General features: G+C 42.4%; 1 protein-coding gene across 2 annotated transcripts in view; it reads right to left on the bottom strand.

Moving 5' to 3' along the window:
• Nucleotides 1-310: 310 nt before the first annotated feature.
• Nucleotides 311-21,731, bottom strand: part of LOC121675469 (ubiquinol-cytochrome-c reductase complex assembly factor 1) — a 47,200-nt gene continuing 25,779 nt past the window's right edge. For both annotated transcript variants that reach the window (XM_042050994.1, XM_042050985.1), the window contains 3 exons: nt 6,075-6,152; nt 4,593-4,706; nt 311-1,486 (listed from right to left, as the gene is read on the bottom strand). In XM_042050994.1, coding sequence (XP_041906928.1) covers nt 1,352-1,486; nt 4,593-4,706; nt 6,075-6,152 — 327 coding nt within the window. In that variant the 3' untranslated portion in view covers nt 311-1,351. The remainder of the gene's footprint in view (nt 1,487-4,592; nt 4,707-6,074; nt 6,153-21,731) is intronic.

Here is a 21,731-nt window from a genome sequence, read left to right on the forward strand (position 1 = left end):
AAACCAAACCCACAAGGCAGTGTTTGGGAGCCTCTATGCTGCATCCCAGTGCTTTTTACATGGGGAAGGGATGGCAAATATTCCCCAACACACACACTATGAAGAAAGCAACTTGAGAAGGAAGTACAGTCACAGCCAGGCACAGTTACACTTTTACCAGACTAAGGAGTCAAAATAAAGGATTAAATTCACAAATTAAGGATTATCATCTTCTACTTTTGCTTAATACTTTTATTAGGAATAAATCCTGATTTTATAGGGCTTATTCTTATCAAAAGCACACATGGCACAGAAAACAAACACACTGCAATTTTACCCAGACTGACATTTATTATTGACTCGGATTTTGGACAGGAGAGAAATAAAAACTGTTTTTGTCACTGACCTGGAAACAGCCTGGTGAACCTTCCACCCACACAGAGCACCTTGGCCTCTGCTGGTCTCATCAGTGCAGCTCCTGCTCCCCTAATTACTGTGTTGGCATCATTTGCCTGCACAGCCATAGAACGTTGTCACTGGTGTTGAAGGATCTTGCTAAAAAGCCCTGGACCACTACTCTGGGGGATGGAGGATGGCAGAGTCCTGTCCCAGGGACACAAACAGGGATGTTCTTTTCATAAAGGAGTTCCTAGAGCACAATTCTACAAAGAATGTGGAAGTATCAGCAAGGCAAACTGAAACATCAAGTACTGAGGCAGCATTTAGTGACAGCCCAGCCACAACTGGGGCTTTAATCTCCCTAAGACAGCCAAAGTCACAGAGGATTGCTGGGGACTGTGCATTATTCTTTGCATTCTCTTATCCTTGTGCAACAAAGCAGAGTTCCTAAAAGGGATTTTCACAGAAAACCCTTCAGAATCTGTTAAAGCAATTCTTAACTCCACTAAAGCAAAGATGGACCATTCCATCTTGATATCAGGCATTTAAAATATATACTTAATATCTAAATATGCAAAGCTCAGATTTGCTTTCACAACCATTCAGGGAGCAGAGGACACCACTGTGTCTCTGAGTAGCAGCTCTTTAAACGAGGCAAGGGACAGAAATGTCTTCTTGAGAGAACTCTACATCATGGTGAATACCTGGTTTCCTAAAGGCAGAAGGCAGCTCTGTCCATTTGTCAGCAAGGGCCACTCAGGGCCATAAAAAGGACAGAGGTTCTTAAAACAACGAGCATTTATTTGTGGGTGAAGATTCAGGAGTACGGCTGTCCAGGAGGCTACTGAGGCACCACGGATGGGATAGCTAATGAAACATTTTCCTTCCAACAGCAGACTTTTCTTCCTGACCACACAGCCTCAGCCCAGTCCCCTTGCAGGCATGCTTCCCAAGCTGTTCTGACACGCAGATCTCAGAGTCCTTCGTCGTTGTAAACAGGGGACAGGGGCTTGAGGATGCTGCGGGCGTTGCTCTCCACCAGCGGCCGCCAGCTCACCTCGCCCGTGAGCAGCAGGTCCTCCCCGCTCAGCGCGTCCAGGTGCTGCACCTGCAAGCACAGCAAGTCACTGCCACGTGTCCCATCACCCAGGCAGCTCCTTCAGCAGCTACACAAACACCTTTCTTTCCAAAATGCAAGCACAACAGGGAGATTTCAGCCTACTCTGCCAGTTGTGTGAGGTAGACCTAAAAAGATCACTTCCGACTGCGAAGCGTCATGGAAAGGCCAGGATAAGGATCTGCAGATCCTCTGGAGTTACCTGCGTCACTGATGCCTTAGCTAATGCCTCCTCTGAAGGTTTGGCAACAGAGCAAAGAGGAGCCACGCAAAGCTGCCCTGAGTCATTTCATCCTCCTGGTGGTTACTGCAGGGGACACTGCCTGGACCAGCACCCCACGGAGAGCTCCCATCCTTCACACAAATGAGGCTTTAGCTACAGAAAAATGGCCTGATCAGCAGGGAACACCTGGGATTTATCACATAAAAGCACACGAGCTGGAAGAAGCGAACATGCAATGAATGCTCATCCTCACAAGAGAAGAACTCCCAGAATGATTTGGGCTGGAAGGGACCTTAAAGCCCACACAGTCCCACCCCCTGCCATGGGCAGGGACACCTTCCACTAGACCAGGCTGTTCCAAGCCCTGTCCAGCCTGGCCTTGAACACTTCCAGGGATCCAGGGGCAGCCACAACCTCTCTGGGCAAGATAGGTGGGATCTAATGTAATTTTAAGGTGTGATGTAAGCAAAATTTAAAAAAAAAACCCTCATCATACAGCAGAGGGTCAACTTGCTGCCACTGGTCACCCTAAATATGGGAAATGGGGGGAAAAGAAAAAAGAGAAGTCTCTCAAGGATCAGTCAAAGGCAAACCCACCACCATTAGCTCAGGAAGGCTGGGAGAGCTGACCAGGGCCACAGTACATGTTGTCCTGTCAGTAGGTTCTCCTCTGGCATCCACTAATAGCCATTGTTAAAGACAGGAACCACAAGAAACTGTGGGGACAACCTGGTACACAGTGTTATTGGAAACAAAGGATAATTCAACAAGGAGTTTCTCAACAGGGGAATGAATGCACCCACGGCCACAGAGGGTCACACTGGGAAGCCACCTAAGCACAATGTCCTGTTCCTGACAGTCACCACCAGCAGCTTCCCCAGGAGGAGTTAAACACAGCACACAATGCTCTTTTCCTTGTTCATTTTTCCTCCCTTGCAAAATCTGTTAATTCACAGATTTTGAGTCTGAAGTGGTTGTGGATTTAATAGCCCTGGCCAAACTTTCCTTCCATAAACTTTGCCAGTGGCTTTGGAACCCACGCGCAATTGCAGCACCCCAACCAACAGTGGCAACGTTCTGTCCCCACATTCCTGTGTCACTGAACACCCTTCCTTGCTCACCTTTCACATGCCTTTGGGATTTCCCAGAGCTGTCTCCCATTCTTTCTCCCTTTCTTTCTCAGGCAGGGGATTCTTCTCCCTGCTAATAAAGGAGCTGTTTCACTGTCACCCTTAGTGCTCCTCTCTGAGCCTTCTTCAGTTAACATTTTATCTGTCCTGATGGTCAGCACCTGAACCAGACACATTATTCCAGCTCATGAGGGTACCGGGGATGTAAAGCTGGTACCACAGCACTATTTTATCCTTTATTCTTTCCCTAGTAGTTCTGAGTATTTGTTTTACATTTTTTTAAACTCTATGGAGTGCTGAGCTGACATTTTGATAATAAAATTGTAATCTCAAGGCCTCATTCCTGCGTGGTAACAGTTCACAGCTCATTGGTACATATGTAAAGCTGGCTATGTTTTCCCCAAGTGCACAACTTATCTGCAGGAATGACCTGTCTGCATAGAACCTGTGCTGATTCCTCCCCAATGTGCCACATTTTCCTGCCTGATCACTCTTTCCTATTCAACTGCTGATTGGCTTCAGACCTATCCTTTGCTTGAATATCCAGAAGTGCAACAAATTCCCCATCTGGCAAGAAATTATTCCAAATTACATGTTTTTTATATGTGTTTGCCCCCAGCAAACTTTCCTACAGCCTCACCACTGAGCATCAGCAACCTTCAGCATTAAATTAAGCCAGTCCCTCCCAAGAACTCTCTGGCATTCCCAAAGTGTCTTCAGTCCCTTAGGAAGCTCAGCCCTTTATTTCCCATTTTCTCAGACACACACTGAAATACTGTCTCTCCATACCTCTATCTGATGCTGAATATAGTATTGGAAACATTACAGAGAATGATGTTGTGAAAGTTCTGGTCTTCAACTTCCTGTCCAACACCCTCCACTTTTCCTCCATAACCTCTCACCCCTTTTCTTTGGTGCCCACATGGACTCTATCCCACCAACATTTCCCACAGATCTGGTTCACAAACCCCCTCAGGGCTGAGAGGACAAACACTACTCAGTATTGTCTCCTCCAGGTAACAACTGAAAGAAACAGAAAGAATTCTGGAAAACAAACCCTTTTGCTTCTTTTCCTCAAAGTCACCAAGAAATTTTCAAGCTCAATTATGTGCTATTTCACTGTGAAGAGAATCCCAACTCTCTAACATTGATAATAATTCTACAAGTTGCAGCCTATTTCTGAAACATTTTGTCAAGCCCCTCCATAGCATGGCTCCAGAAATAGATGAGCAGGATTGCTTTCAATATTCCATTTAATTTCTCTGCAGCCATTTGTCATCAAACTGCAGTAATGATCTGTTCTCTCTGGTGACCAGGGACAGGACCTGAGGGAAGGGCTGGAGCTGTGTCAGGGAGGGTTAGGCTGGATATAAGGGTTAGGTTGCTCTTCCCCCAGAGGGTGCTGGGCACTGCCCAGGCTCCCCAGGGAATGGGCATGGCCCCGAGGCTGCCAGAGCTCCAGGAGCGTTTGGACAACGCTCTCAGGCACAGGGTGGGGTTGTTGGGGTGTCTGTGCAGGGCCTGGAGCTGGGCTGGATGATCCTTGAGGGTCCCTTCCAGCTCAGGACATTCCACGACTCTATAATAAATGTCATCCAGTTTTCAGATTTTTACCTTCTTCTCCTTAAAAATGATCACTGAATATTAAAATCAGATTTATTTATGAGAACTGAGCTGCATATGCAAGCAATAAAAGAAAGCACTGCACGTCCTGAAGCAGAGGCTGAGCAGAGTGGGGCTGTACCTGTTTGCGCACATACTCAACAAGCAACTCCAGGTGCCGAGGGTCATCACAGTTCCTGTTAAAAAGGTTTCTCCAAAGAGCTGCTGCCAGAACATGATCATCAGACAAGATTCCCTAAAGGGAAGTACAGAGGGGGATTAAAAACTGCACATGAAGAAGGTTTGAACACAAGACACCCCCATTTGTGTATTTGGCCCCCGGCCACAGCACCTGTCCCAGAGCCCACAGCTGCCATGGGCTCTGCACATGGAAAGGCAGCAACATCACTCTTTCCCAGAATGGAAAAACAACCCTGGCCTTAAATTAATTTACAGAGCAGCCTGTAACCAATTTTCTGGCAAGTTAATTTGGAAAAAATCTGGGTCAGGGTATTCCTAACGTCGGAGCTGATAACTGCATTTCTATGTTATGAAATCTTTACCATAAAAATGGTGATCTTACAGAGAAGGCAGCAGCACCTCATGGGAATGTGTGAAGCCTGTGATACTTTAAAAAGAAAAATTAAAGGATATTTAATCCAATATTGCAGAACAGTAGTCTGGAGTTTGCTATTTTTCTCTGCTTTTTTACTTTTCATTCTAAATGAGAGAAAAATCTTGCTCATCAAGAACTATCTAGATTTTTCCAGTTAAATCTAATATTAGCTTTGGTTTATACAAGAACCACATCCATTAATGTTATTTGTCCAAACTCTCTTGAACTTTTATTGTCTTTTTAGATTATGTGGTGTTGTCACCACAGGCTCATAATTCTCATCTTCTGTTGACACATTTGCCAAAGGCAAAAGACTTTAAAATATCCAGTTAGAAATAAAAAAAGGTCCACACATCTTTAATCGAATCAAACATTTTGTTTCCAAAAAGATTGTCAACAAAACACAGGCAGACACATCCTGGCTATACTTAAAACTAGATTAAGCCTTGCATGTGTAGCACTGTCCACAACTCTATGAGGTTACATGTACAGTATATTAATAATGCAAATCACTGCGCAAAAAAATAATACCACAATGTGAATAAGAGCATCTGAAGAGCAACACTCACTAGAGCAAAAAAATGATGTCTTTTCCTCTTGAAAGTCCTGCAGACTTTTGTGCAGAGTGGTGCTTTTGCCTCCCTGTATTATTAGGTACTGCCTATTAATATTCTTGCATAAACTCCCTATAAATACTCTATAAATCCTCTCTTTGCTTTCAAAGTACAGCTGAGTACACCAGGATTCAGAGGGAGGAAATGATTTAGTGATGGCCAAGCAGGGATGGTGAAGCAGCACAAAGAACAGCCCACCTTCCACACCCCATGGTTTAAATCCATATGCTCTGTGCTTTCTGGTTTCCTCCAAGAACTTTCATTCGAGGCTGCTTCCCCAACATAATATTTCTCCAAAGAAATGGACAGTGAATGTTTTACCCATCTGGACTATTCTGTGTTCAGGAATTAGATGGTCTATTTGTTGTACATTCCCTGAAAACAGCCACCTTACCTCATCGTATCCAAACAGAGCTGCATAGAAATTTTCTACCATCCTTTTCAAGTCTTCTTTTAGAACAGCAGAATTAATCTGAAAAACAAACCAGAAAACCATCAGTACAGGCTCTAAGGAAGATGTGAGGAGAAAATATTCCCAGTTTCACTGTGAGTGGATAAAGAACCACCAGTGCCCCAGCCCACCTCACTGAGATTTGGCTGCGAGCAAGTGTCAGTCACTTTGGAAGCCCCTGTGATACAGCTCTGTTAATTCTGACACACCTGAGGTCGGTGTTACTCAGTACACAACTGGCAGGAACATCCCCAGCCAACAGCTCTGCCAACAGCTGCAGGAGTGCAGAGAAAATGCTGCTGGGGGAGCATGAACCAAGGCTGCCCTTGCAGTGGCAGCACAGCCCAAGAGCATGGAGACTCCTCTGTAGTTTAACTATTGAGCAGTTATTCCAGACCTTCATTCATCCATAGAAACTCAAAGGTTTTTCAGCTTTTTTTCCCCAAAGCGCAGACTGCGGGGCTGGATGTTCTTCTACAGAAGAAGTACTGGAATGCTAAAGACAGAGACACCATCCTGCCACTGCTCCTCCTGTACTGTCCAGACAAACTCTCAGCCAGCAAGAACACGAATTCTGCCTCTCCGGCATCTCTAGCAGCTCAGACTTACAAGTTTTTGACTATGACTAAATTTCTTTCAGTCTGTGATGACCCAGCAACCTTCCCCATGCTCTAAGTGTGACTCAGTCAAAGTTCCACACTGACCTTTAACTAAATTTAATAACTGCTTAAGTATTTGCTGGGTTGGCCTAAGCCACCCATTGGCATGAGAACTGACCCCATGTGAGCCTAAAATGGGACTGACCAACCGCTGGGTGCAGAGGGATGGCTGAAATGCCTCCTGTACATCTCCCTCATCCACACTGTCTGTCCCTCTTGCCTGGACTCGTTACTTCTACCAACAAAGTGATGCAGTTCCTCTCCCAAGGGCCCAGCTACACTTTGGTAAAGCTTCTTCTCTGTAGTGACTGCCAGGAGGGATCCAAGAGACACAAAGCATTTCTTTTCCACAGCTCTCACACGCTCCAGAAGTACAAATGACAAGGTGCATCAGCCCTGCACGCCAGCAGGACACTCAGGTGTGACACTGCACTTTGCAGAGACAGGATTTACACACAAGACACCAGCCCATCACACCCACCACACTGGGAACCCCTTGTCCTGAATACTCTCTCAGTATCCTTACAAGTATTCACCTTGGCAATTACACAGCAGCTTTTCTATCGAAATATGAGTTAGTTTCTGCCAAGTGAACAAATTTCCAGTTCATATACTCTTCCCTTAAACCACTGTCTTTTTTTATCTGATTTTTATAGAAATGCACATAGTGCAAACACAAGGAAAATTCCTTTTATGTCAGTTACTCATATTTTTCCATTAATATAAACTATTAAAATTCATGCAGATACTTTATAGGCTATCAAGATTTGGAGACTGGTTATTACTAAATGTTTAAAAAAAGAACTAAACATAAGAAATTAGAGGGTTAAATGATGACTGCAACTTCTGTAATGACTTAATTAAATTTTTATTGAGTACATAAACTATGATGTCATTTCTACCCAACCATGCTCAAACCTTCTATGCATGTCAGAGATCGTGGTTTTTCTCAATAGAACATACTTCTAAATAAGCTGCACTTCTACAGCTCTAATAAGGGGGAGCAGGTCTCATGTAACACACTCAATAAATTATCCTTCCATTTTAAACAAACAAATTCCATGAGTTATTATATATTTGCCACGCACTTTTTATGACATAATAAAAATGTTACCTCAAGGATTACTTAACACATACTACAAATGTTACAGCAGGCAACTGCAAGGGGCAAAGAAAACAAATAGTCCCATTACAGAGACAAGTCCTGGACCATACATCCCTGGGGAAGCAGCTTTCCCTACTAAAAACAAAGAGCAGCAGCTTTAAGTTAGCAAGAAACAGATCGATGAAGGAGATAACCAAGTTAAACAAACATGGCAATAAATACATCTTAAAAGACAGTTTCAGATATAAAATCTGAGTTTGGGGATGGAGCTGTATCTTAGGCAATGAAATGAAGGTATATTGCAGTTTCTGAAGAATACAACTGGCATTGGTCAAGTATAAACATTGAAGGAAAAATCCCTTCTTTATAAATCAAGAAAAATGAGCAAATCCAAATCAGTGTTTGCTGGAAGCGCTTCCTCTTTTGAAGCTCGTACAAGTTCTTACCACTGGGCAGTTTCAGGATCTGACTGGTCATGATTCTGCTGACTCTTCCACAGTTTGTTATTAAGAAGAAAAACTGCTAGAGAATTTCAAGTGAGTAATTGCTAATAACAAGGAAAAAATCAGTAACATCTGGAGCTCTTCTTGGGACTTTGCCCCTTTGCCTTCCTTGGAACAGCCCAGTGCAGAGCTGTCACTGGACAGATTTATGTGCTATGGCCTGCAGGACACAGGACTATGTTAGTTCAAAACAAGGAACCCATTTTTGGTACACATCTCACCTTTACAAGACCTCTGAAACAAGGAAATGTACAGCTAACATTATCTTCCTGCTGCATGTCACAACTGTTCTCTGAAAGGCTCCATGAGCCCACGTTCTGCCTGGGGGACAACTGCAGCAAGCAGCTGCTGGATTTTCCATGTCACAGTGAAGAAACCGTCTTCAGCCTCAGCGAGTTCATGTGCATCATCCAACAGCCACATGCTGAGGGTGACTGCAGCAGACAAGTGACAGCACCAACTCTCACAGAAGGTTTTGTATTCTAAGAGGATTTCTAGGGAGGTAAGAGCATACTGCTCTCCTGTACTGCTGGACACGTAGCAAAAGACCTAACACGTGGACATGGTATTTAAAGTGAATGCTGCTCTAGAATAAGTCCATATCAGTGTCCTGTGATGGATCAAGAGCGTCCTTTGGTAATGAATCTCCTCCTTCTCCCCACTTGCTTTGGCTCATGGTGCAGAGTAGGATCAGTGTGCACAGACTGGAAGGTAACAAATGGCAGGACAAGAGGAACGGCTTCAAATTGTGTGAGGAGAGGTTTAGAATGGATATGAGGGAAAAGAAACAACAGAAAGAGTTTTAAAACATTGGCACAGGTTTCCCAGGGCAGTGGTGGGGTCACCATCCCTGGTTCAAAAACGTGTGGGTGTGGCAGTTGAGGACGTGGTTTAATGGTGAACATGGGGGTGGTGGTGTTGGATTGACTGATGGTGACCAGATGATCTGAAATGTGTTTCCCCATCTTAACAATTCTATGACTCCATGAGCTCTGATGTGCTCTGCCTGCTCAGAGCCATCAGCCCAAGGATGAGCCCAGGGCCGCCAAGGTGCAGCACACGGGATCCCTGGCAGTGTCACTGCACACCTGTGTCCTGCCAGCGCTGCCCAAGCTGGGATGGCCAACAGGCTGCACTGAGAGCACTGCAACAGGAGTTTCTTTCTGCTTCAGCTTTTGCCAGCATGTGTTGCACCCTTAAGCTACTTTAACACATTAATCCTTCCATAGACTATAAAGCCAGAAGGGGCACTTCTAACTGCCTCGTACAAGCACTAGTCATTGAATTCCAGGCAGCAATTCCTCTCTTTAGGCTGTACGTTATGCTTGAACTAGACTTTTTTATGAAGAGATTTCAGCCAGAAGAAATGATTAGATCATAGAACCTGACCCTCTGCATATCACAGACCATTACACTTCACCGAGTTCCCCCTGTACTAAGCTCACTAAGTTGTGTTTGGCTAAAGCATATCACCCTCACAGTTGAACATGTGTATCTCATTTAATATTTGAATTTTCTGGCTTGGGTTTCCACCCCCTCATTCTCATTATACCATTCCTGCTAGAATAAATAGCCTCTTCTGTACAATGTGTTTGCTCCTGTACCTGTACACAACGGATGTGTTGGCACAGTCATCTTTTCAAACTAAGACTAGGCTCTTCCAGGTGCACTGTCACACCACGTCAGCAGCACACTCCTGGAGGGGTCAAAGTTGCAACAGCAAAGTAGTGGTTTATGCTGATACAGTAAAAATTAATCCATCCCTTGTGCAAAACAAGTTCCACAGGTCTGAGTACACTCATGCTGTCATGGCTGAGTCCACTCTGGGGACTTCTGCAGCTCCGCTGCCATAAACATCAACCACTCTCACTGACACTTCTGACTGCTGGAGCAGGAATATCAGCAATCCTGAAGGAGATACAGGACTGATCTTTCATGATAAAAAATGTTATTCCACAAATATTTAGGCTTTTTTATGCCCCTTCTCTCAAGTTGCAATTGGACAGAATTACTTGTAATATGGTTTATGTTATTTATAAATAATACATAAGCACTTATGTATGGGCTTTTTTGAGTGCTTGCTCAAAACACTGTTAAAACACACATGACATTAAGTGGGCAAATGCAGCCCTTTTATTTCATCCTATAACATCACTCCTGCTTGCAGGACAGTAATTTTGAAATTATTGAGACTGTAGCTAGGATCAAAAAGATTAAATTAATAAAACAGATGAGGAAGATTTCTGTAGCAAGGGGCCAGTTCCTTCAGGCACATACTTGTGAAATGACAAAGATATCGAAGAAATTATTTTTCCAATCTTCAATTTTTGAGCTTTTTATTAAATGCTCTGCTACTTTGTCTGCAAAGCATATCACTGCTTGTAATTAGCCACAGCTTGAGTCCTGTATGCTTTAAATAATAACTCTTCTGATAAATTCTCTATTTTTTAAATTTGAAGTAATTTTGTAATACACCTCCATAATCATTAACTTCAGAGAACAATCTTTAAAGCCTTCTTCGGTATTCAGCGATAACCTACTCTAATATTCTTTTAACTTAGACAAAAGCTAAATGTTAGGTCGCAGCAGAACCAGCTCCTGCCAAAATCTTCAATCCACAAAAACAACATGTTAATGGAAAAAGTTGTTCGTGCTCTTCTACCTTCATAACAATTGTGCAATCATCAATAAGGCTCCTCAGAGGAAGTTTATTCCAAGCAGACACAGAAAAGCAAGTTATACAATATTACCTACATCTTTCAGCAAAAACAAATGCTCACAGCTACCTATCTGCTACCCAGAAAATGAGCTTTGTTCCTATCTTGCAGTTTATTAATTTGGAAGCTCTGCCATGGTACCAGTTACAGATGCAGAGGAGATCACAGTACAATCTGAACTGTATTCAATGGCTTATTCCAAATTCCTGCTTCCCTACAGAATGTGGCTGGCAGAGCTCACTGACAACCTCTCAAGAGAAGGATCAGGGAAAAGAGGTCAAATTGCTGTGCTCTGTCAAGTTGTGCTGATTCTCTGTAAGGTAAGCAGTTGTCAAGGGATTTTCCTGTAATGCCTCTTGAAAAAACTAGTTGCTACAAGCCTAAAGCTAATCACCAACGTGTTTCTGAACACACCAGAATCAGGAATTCAACCTGAAAAACTGATAAAGGAAATTTCACAACCAAGTTTAAAAGAGGCACTTGAAGAAGACAGTAGTAAAGGTAGATAAATCATTAAGTTAAACATGCACCATGAGCACTCACAGAGATCCTGTAAAGCTCCAGCTCCTCACTTAGACAAACCTCAGGGACTGTCATAAAGTGTCACACACCAGGAACACTGATCAGACCAAGGGGCCAGCTACCAGCATATCCTGCCTTCAACAGCAGCCAGAATCCCTGAGAAAAGGTCAAACCCTACAAAAGATGGTACCTACTTCCTCCAAGGATTCTCCCAACCAATTTCAGCTCAGGATACCTCCCAACTTTTGCTGCTTGTTTAGAGAGTAACCTCCAAAAGGTCTCTATGTCCAGCGAACTTTCTGCACCCACCATGTGCTTCAGCAAGAAGCACCCTGGTCTGTTCCCCCTGAAACTGGCTCCTGCTGGTTTCATCTGCTGGCCCAGTCCTTCCACAGGATCAGGCAGTGAATACTCATTGCTCCATCACCTTCTCACAGCACTCAGGATTCTGAGAGTCAGAGAAGGATCCCACACTCGTTTGGAATGGAAGGGACCTTCAATCCCATCCATTTCCACCCCCTGCCATGGGCAGGGACACCTTCCACCAGACCAGGTTGCTCCAAGCCCTGTCCAACCTGGCCTTGGACACTCCCAGTCCATCATATTCCAGGTGATATGATCTGCCCATAGTGAAAGGCTTCAGGTAACTTTAAAAAAGTCAGGAGCAACAAAATTCCAGGGATTATTAAGTACTAAACTAAGTAAAACACATTAGCTAACATTAACAGGGCTGCAGAGACAGGAAAGGTGGCATCCATTCTGAAAAGTACTTCAGCAGAAACAGGCAAGTACAAATTAGTAGAAAATACAGTAAATGAAAATAAAAATCACAGATACTTATGACCAGTGATATTCAGTGCTGATAAAGGTACGAGTAGTAGGTGTTAAAAAAAGTAATTCATAAAACCTATTTAACAATGTGCACACATCTGGCAGCTACAGTTTGGAAATGGATCTTTAAAATCCATTTTACTAAATCCATTGAACTAAGTTCAACAATTCAGTAGTGAAGAAAAAGATAAATAAATTTTAGGCATTATAATGAAAGGAATATAAACCAAAAGAGGAACCCTATTCTGCCATAAATCCACAATGTACCTGCATATAAAATGCTGCACGTAATTGTTACCTTTTAATCTCAGAACACATCTAAAAGTAGTGGAAACCACATAGAAAAGTCCATGATGACACAATGAGACATATGAGGAAACACTCGTTATATTCAGGGTGAAATGAAGAAGAAGATGGTGGAGAGGTAAAATCATGAGCGGTATCAAGCAGATAAACAAGGAATTATTGTCCACTGTTTCTCATTAAAAAAGATGTAGAAAGGAATCTGATGAAATGACCAAATAATGCTCCAAAATTCAGGTGCTTTCTCATGCAATGAATTTAAAGAGGCAGAAGTTACTGCCACAGGGCATTAAAGAGCAAAAAATATGGAAGAGGTAACAAAAGGCCTGCACATTCCTGGAGGATTTCTGTCAGCGATCCCGGACACAGCAGTCCCTGTGCAGCTCTCGGGTTACCTGTTAGTAAATGCCAGGAGAATACACCAGAAGGAACTGACCCACAATTCTGTTTCTTATCCTTTATCCCAAATATCTCTGGTCATTGGCAGCCACAGCACACACTGGATCTTCATCTGACAGCGGCAGGAGTTCTGAGCATGTTCAGTTTTGTCCATTTTTTGCTGACCTTTGCAGAGACTGGCTGGTATCTCTCCTGCCTGGGTCTCTATTCTTTCCTGCCCTGACCTCCATCAAGACAGGCACAGCTCATTAGATGATCCTGGACACCAGACATCAGGTCACTTTGCTGACTTGGCAGGAATTTCACCTGAAAAGTGCTAGTGCAATTAAAAAATTGCTGCCTTTACCATAGCCTTTAATACCCTCATGGGAAGAGGCTACATTTTATGTAGTAATATGAGCAAGAATGATCCTGCTCATACCAAATAGGTCATCCACCCCTAGGGGAAAAATAGTAAGAACACAAAAAAACATTCTTTCTCCAAGAATTTGGGACCAGAACAAGCTGCTGTTGGAGGGGAACAGCAAGGCACCCATCTCCTCTCCTAAAAAACCTGTCCAAAAAAATGTTTATTTCATTTCAAATGGAGTGACAATTGCTAGAGTCCATACAATTAGTCAGCAATTGACCAACCTAATCCTTACTGTTACAACCTTTATCCAGTGACTGAAGCCAGGACAAATGCAAATACTCACAATTAGTATCACCTTTTAAAATTCATTTCTGTAGTGCCTGGCAGACTGGCTGATTTGTGTTTGCTCCATCAGCCTTCCCACTCTCTCCTAGCAGGACCCTGCTCATACGTGACCTGTTTGACATTCTCCCATCAGTTCCACATTTGGGTAAAATTCTAATTTGAAGTCACATTGCTTTCACCTTCTACCAATATTCTGCACCTTCTGGTTTCAATCATAAGCTGAGAAAAACCCGATTTCCCCAAGCATTCCTCCTCCCCAGGGCTTCAAACACACGCAGGCCACAGAACAGTTAACAGTTAAATATTTTCTTGCCAATATTTTAAGAGTGCAGAAGGTTCCAAATTGCTGGTAAAATAAACAATGCCAGACTGTGAAAACTCCTGCCTGCCATATACTCTGATGTTAACAAGAGTTTCTTTATTACTGTAACCTTTCAGAAGAGAACAAAAATTATTTCTCTACCCTACTTCTGCCCTCAAGTAAAAGGCAGAGGAGGAAAGTGAACTATGAAAATGCTGCATGGTAAGATATTGTGAGTTTTCCATCTTACTTCTGCATTTCATTCAGACTCAATGCTGCTGTGAATAAGTAAACTTCCAGAAGATCCTAAAAGCATGGGCAAGGATTTTAAGAAGCCAGGATCTTCCTTACACAGGTTCCTGAATAATGTGGATTAAACCTATATAGTGGTTATCTTCCTTTCTGCAAGGACATCATAAAACAGAAAATACAAATGGGCAAATTCAGGATGCTTTCAAGAAGACACTTTATTTTTAAGCTCCTTGGTACCTGGCTCTGTCCTCTGGGGCTTTAATCGTGTGTTTCCACCAATTACAGGGGCTCTGCCACTTCCCCACTTTTAAAAAATGAAGTCTTCAAACAGCATCTCCAACAGAACTGCTGGTACTCAGCATCAGTGAGAAATTACTCCATAGCTATGGGGACACCCCCTAAAACCACTGCACCAGGCCTGCCTTCTGTTCCCTGCCAGATCCTTCTGGATGCCCAAGCTCTGTGAAAACCCATTTAGACCAGGGTTGCTCATTTCACATTGACCAAGATTGTACTGACCCCATCTCTCACCCACGACATCCCAACCATAAAAATGTCCCTTTTTATGTGCACTTATTCTCCTGGCCCCAAGGCCTCCGGACTAACTTGAAAGTCAACATGATGCACACTTTGCTAGCGACAAAGAGAGATCTCTAAGATTAGATATGCTGGTATTTAGGTCAAAACTTTTAAGTTTTGGCATTATTTCCTGACCTTTGAATGAAATAACAAAATTCAAGCTCTTACAGAAGTGTAATGGTAATTAACTAGTTAATAGAGATAAAGCAAGTGCTGTGTAAGACCAGAAAGAAAAGAGAAAGAGACAACTGAGGACACACAAAGGAATAGAATCCACTGAGATTCTCAGACCAGGATGGAAAACAGAAAAGCACCTGAGCTTCCCTAGATGTGTACAAAAGTATCCTCTGCTGTTGCTTATACTAGGGTTGTAAAAGAAATCAGAGGAGTGAGCAAGTGTGGAAGCAGGCACTGGGATTACTGAGGGGATTGCACTTGCACTTCCTGATAATTATCTGTGGGAGCAGTTGGCAAAAGCAGTCAAAAAAAAAAAGGGGTTTCAAAGAGCTGTCAGTTCTGCAAATGGATAAAACGGGCCAGGGAACTCAGAAAATGGAAGCAAAAGCTAAACCAAGCTCTAACAAGAAAACACAAGACTCACTGCTGAAGTGGAAGCAGAAGATGTCAGTGACTTTCTGCAGTGAAAACCACAAGCAACAAGGTGATTAAAATCTATGGGGACAACAGAGAACCTCTCAATGGTTTGTTTGGTTTGATTTAGGACACTGGTCTTGGTATTATTTCTGTTTTTATGAAGGAGCTTAAAAGCACATTCTGGGAGAAGAACCTTTCCCTATATAATGGACATAGAGTAATATAATACTGAAAAAATACGTAATACTGAAAAAAAAGGTACCTCTAGCAAAGGTGCCACAAGGCAGCTTCCAGTGTAATTCCTGCAGGCACTCTAGCAAGGCACAGAACAGGCCAAGGACACCACCTTACAGTAACAGGATCCAACACATCTGGGAAATTTAAATTGATTTTTTTATGCCAGAATTGATTTTTTTATGCCAGAAAACTGGGGCAGGCCAGCTGAAAAGAACCCAAGCATTTATTGTATCTTTATTTCAATACCAGGCATCGTCAGCATGGCCCAAACATTTCACCCAGGTGTGTTGGTTCCACAGATGCTGTCTCTAGAACAACCACATCAAAAGCAACCTGAGAAAGAGACCCCTATTTCAAAACTCCGTGTGCTGGTAAAGCTAATTTGCATCATTACTGTTTGTTTCAGACATCATCACAGTTGAGATAATTCAAGGTAAAATTCCACATTCATGCACTGTCCTACATATTTAAGTTATTAAGATTTCCAGAATCAAATTTACTCTGGAAAAGTACCTGCTACTATTATTCATTTATGAAATGACAAAGCACTGGAAACTTACTGTGAACTCTCAAGCTCTTTGAGAAAATTTCAAGGGTCAATGAACTTTTTTTGATGATGTTCTTGAAACAGTAACTTCAGCTAATCATACAGTGTCTGGCATCCTATTAAAAAACCCCACAAAAACCATACAGACCAATTTTGTATCTCACTGCTTTGGCAAGGGTTTAGTTTCTTTGCTTTTTATAAAAGGGAACACTAGAAACTGGTGAGATTTTATATCTTCTAAGTGGTTACCAAAAAATATAACATCTTTCTCCTTAAAAAGTCCTAGTAAAGCATTTCAAAAAATATATAGATAATTTAAAACTCAAACTTCTCTTCTTTAGTTTTATAGGTTTTTAAAAACCTTTTTTACCTGTACTGAACACTATCCTCTCCCCAGTCCATTTCCTCAAACAAAATCAGTACCTTCACTGCAATATTTCGCTTCAGTATATTCCCTTCATCCCAACTACCCATTCCAGCCCCAAAATACTGCACCCACTTCCCTTCTGCCCCAATCTCTCTCAAAAATGTAGTTTCTCTCCTGTGCATCCAAAATAGACTCCGTGACTTCCCATCAGATTTCAGAGACAGGCCTGGAAAGGACCCCTCAACATCGCAGTACAGCAGCTTCCCACTTCAATTCATACAAAGATCAAGTTCTATTTTAAAATGGTATCAATTTTACACCCTGTCCTCTCATCCTCTAAAGCCCTTCTACAACTTACTGGTCTCACTCCAACCATGCCTTCTGAGTGTTTAGTTACAAGGGTCAAACTTTCTGTTCTCCACAGTAAGAATAACTTATACAGAATTAAACTGAGTTCAGGATCTGCAGCTACTGTAAAGTAAATTGGCATTATTAATAAACTGAAATATTTTAATTGTGGAAAGAGTATCAAGACAGAAAATGGTGTTCAAGTTCCCAAGCCAATTTCAGCTCTCAGTTACATGTATCGATTCTGATGCTGTTACTTCAGATGTACATGAGTGTAATTGAGAGCAAATTATGGGTCACTGGGTACAAACCGCTCTAGCTAAAAGTGTAACAAAGGCTGTATTGTGCAACACACAGCAGAGCCAATAAATGAATTCAAAAGACACCTAGATGTGTTCCTGGAAAAAAAAGGGGGTAGGAGTCTAAGTGGTCTGGTGGGAAAACAGGAAAGTGAGATTATGATAAATTAAAACAGGTTTGGCACACTGGGCTGGACAGCCCCTCCTAGTCTTATCTCTTTTAGAACATTTATTCATTATAAAATGAATTGTCATTTTGCACTGAAAACAACTTTAATTCTTCAGCAGCAGAATGCCACCACAACACACACGATCAAGGCAGGTGAAGTGAACCTACAACCAGTTACAAGTATTGGAATAAAGCCTGATGGATCTTCCTAAGATACTACAGGATTTGCACCCACAAGTATTAGTGTGGGATGCTTGGAGGAGGAAGGGGTGTTTGGGTTTTTTTGGTTTGGGATTTTTTGAGTGGTTGAAAGTCTATAATTTCTTTATTTATTTAACCCTCATACCTCTTGTCCTGTTATCAGCTGAAATCTCGTTCCAGGGGACACCTACATGTCCTTCTGATCAACTCTGCAGCTTCATCTAAGGGTATTAAAATACACTTAAACTTGTAACAGCTTTTAAATCCACAGAGTTACTAAAGCACAGTACTGAGATCAGCCAGGTTAATACTCAGGTGGCTCCAGAACTCCCTTAGGGATAAAATAGCAGCAATGTCTAGTCCTGAGAGAATTCCCTTTCCAAACTGATGAGGCAGCTGCCAGTTTGCACAGTATAAAGCTATTCCCTGCAAGCCACGAGGTGGAGATCTCTGGCAAAGCAGGATCCAAAGGAAGTCTTTTACCCAGCCTAATGTTACTATTAACACTTGGAGCCATTGCATCAAGCCAATTTTTCTGTTTGTTTTTAAAGTTTGATAGAAATGTCACTAGTGGAAAAATTAAGTAAAGAGCACTGGTTAGCCACAGAACTGGACACACCTGGCTGCAAACCCACCAAAAGAGACTGACTTCATTAGTACTAGGGACAGCAGAGTAAAATTTATATCTGAAATATGCCTGCACCAGTAGAATTTGCTGAGGCCACAGGCTCTCCGTGTGTTTTTACAGCTGTGTCAAGTTTGGGTTTCTGACTCTTGCCGACATTCAGGAGTGCTGAAGGAGCTCAGGCTAACAGGTCCCAAAACTTTTTAGCAGAGATTTAAATCTCAGCAGTTTTAACAACCAGGTTTTGAAATAATACAAACTCCATTTGGAGCTGGAGCTGATGTAAATTAGCAGTTAAAATGCTTTACATCCTACCCCTTTTGGCTTCAATGAACCAGTTAAGAGCAGATGGCACATTTCAATAAACCATCAGTATCACTTCAGGAATATAGTGTCCATTTTCTGCATCAAGTGTTGGCATTGTTGCTAGATTGGAAGCAAGCTAAAGAACTGCAACTTTGTATGTCAACAAGTTAAACTAATTGCATCCAGACAGCAATTCCATCCAGGTGCTCTGTCACTTGTACCACAATACAGGAATTGGAGTTAAATCTTGACCTTTGATACACTGCATGAGAGAAAAGGCAAGGAATGGATTTCCTAACCTCCTACGATCTATGCAGATGATAATTTAGTGCTCTGAACGTATTCAGTAAAGTTTCATTTCATTTACCTTACTTCTGAAAAAGACTCAGATTCTGAAATTTAAAAGCATTGACAGAGGAACATTAATGTCATCTTCTTTTTATCTACTATTCTTGATGTATTTGACCACCTTCTTTTGGAGCCAGAATATTTACTGACTGCAGGACTACATTACTTGAAAATAAATTGCACACATCCCTCCATCAGGTCACAAACCCTCTGTTATTACCTCAGCTTCAGTTTAAAAAAAATCATTAGGGATAAAGAGATCAAGATTAAGAAAGAGAAAGTAGCACTAGGGAAACTGCCCTTTATTGGTCACTCAAAATTCCTTGCAATTGCTAAAGGTGAGAGGTGAGAAAGACTTCAGTCAGGGTACAGCCCTGTGAAAGGAAGGAAAGTGAGTGGAGAAGAGTGAACAAACATGGAAAAAACAGGAAAAAAATGCAGGGGCATGGGTGAAGTGGGATATGAAGCCAGAATCACTGGCACTGAGGAAGGAAAATAAAGCAGTGATAAGGAACAAGGGAATTGGTAATATCTTCCAACATCAGTGCATATATAACTTTTATCTAACATACAACAAATACTACCAGAAGAGACTAAGAAGTTTATCTCAACAAAATCCCATTAGCTTTGGGTTGCAGGGACCTCAAAGCTCACCCCATCCCACCCCTGCCATGGGCAGGGACACCTTCCACTGTCCCAGGCTGCTCCAAGCCCCATCCAACCTGGCCTTGGACACTTCCAGGGATCCAGGGGCAGCCACAGCTTCTCTGGGCACCCTGTGCCAGGGCCTGCCCACCCTCACAGGGAGGAATTCCTTCTGCATGTCTAACCCAAATTCCCTCCCTTTCAATGTGAAGCCATCCCCCCTTGTCCTGTCACTGCAGTTCCTGAGGAAGGGTCCCTCTCTGGCTTCTCTGTAGCCCCTTCAGATTCTGGAAAGGGACTGTGAGGTCTCCACACAACCTTCTCTTCTCCAGCCTCAACAGCTCCAACATTCTCAGCCTGTCTCCATAGGGGACTGACTACAAATAATGACTAAAAGATCAGGAATAAATAAAAGATTAAAGAAAAGAAAAGAACAAAACAAACCACTGCAAGACTACAGGTGAAGAGAACAGTCCTGATTTCCAAATTTACCCCCAGGGAGTCCACTCTGCTTTCTCACTCCCCCTCAGTGCCTGCTCAGGAGTTCACTTCTCACCCAAGGAGGCTCATTAAACCAAGGGGCCTCTGTGCAGCTCAGCTGTACTAAATACACACACAGGTGTAACTACTTTGGAGATTAAGCCCTGAAATGTGCAGGTTCTTCCTCTGAGCATCTGCTGTGGCCACATAAAGGCTGTGTTAGCAGCAGGCCACAGCCTGGTGTATTACAGGAATCACAGTATGCAAGCTAAGCACGCTGGAGATTCCACTGCAGGGTCATTCCTACAAAGACTGCACAATTTAAATTTAAATTCAAGGATAAACTGACTAGATGCCTAACCTGACAAGGCAGGGAATGAATGGCATTCCAGAAACTTCAGAGCTCCTTGCAGTTTCATCACACAGCAACCATGCTGCTGCAAAATGCATGTATAAACACTTCAGGGTACAGACTGGATGAAAACATAACGACACTGGTGGGTTTTTTATACTTTGGGGAATTTTGTGGAGCAACGCAATTGTTTAGTTTGCATAAATGGAAACCCTGTGCATCCCTTTAAAAAGAACTGACTAAGCACTATTTTTTTTCCCCTAAGGTTTACTGTAAAGCTTTCAATACAGGCCTAACCTTCAGCATTCTTCACTTTGGAGTCCTGCATTGCTTGGAAGGGCAGCAAACAGCCAGCTTTGCTCCTCTTTGCTGTCTGCTGCTTCCAACCCTGCACAGAAAACTACAAACCAGCACTCTGTTCATAGAAGACAAAATGAGGGTCAAAAGAAACAGACAAATCATTTTCTGCTCCAAAGGTTCATTTTCTTCATGGAATCAGACAGAAACTTTCAGGTGCTTTGGGAGGTGATGTGTTTGGCCGGGGTTTGTTTTGGGTTTGGGATTTTTTTCGCTTTTCAAGAAGAACCACCTTAAATTTACACCCAGAGTAAAGATCTGAGCTGTGTGTAGTTCCTAGAGAAAGCAGAATCAACCAGTGGTATGATATGGAAGGCACTGGATAAGGACAAAAATGAAGAAGCTCTTTCATTCAGTCTTTTCCACCAGTACATCTGATTTGTCAGGCTCACTCACACTGCCCTACCAGAAAGAGGAGATTCCCATACTGGAATTTATCTAAGCACATTAATATAGCATTAAACATATAACATTAATATAGCAAAAAACTCTCAGATGTACGAATCTAGATTTAATTCAAAAGAAGATTAACAGGATATCTTGTCTTTAAAAGCAACGTGTAACGAAGTAAAGCTACGGAATTCCAAACAACTAGGAACAAACTCTGTTTGTTCAAACCCTGCTGATGGAATAACTGAAGTTACACCAGAACCAACACCTTCTAAAACCACATACAAATCAAAGGATCAGAGAGAAACTTCTTGCATTACTAATATGATCGCATCCCAGATCCTAACTCACTGGTTAATTCCCTTGTCTGGCAGCTTCTCCAACAGCTTCCCATCCTGGCAGCTTCTCCAACAGAACTGACAACTAAGGCTTGACAATACACCATTAATTACTGCTATATGAAAACT

The sequence above is a fragment of the Corvus kubaryi genome, unplaced genomic scaffold (assembly GCF_017639235.1).
Source record: "Corvus kubaryi isolate FWS band 111438036 unplaced genomic scaffold, C.kubaryi_AGA036_p1.0 134, whole genome shotgun sequence".
Taxonomy (NCBI): domain Eukaryota; kingdom Metazoa; phylum Chordata; class Aves; order Passeriformes; family Corvidae; genus Corvus; species Corvus kubaryi.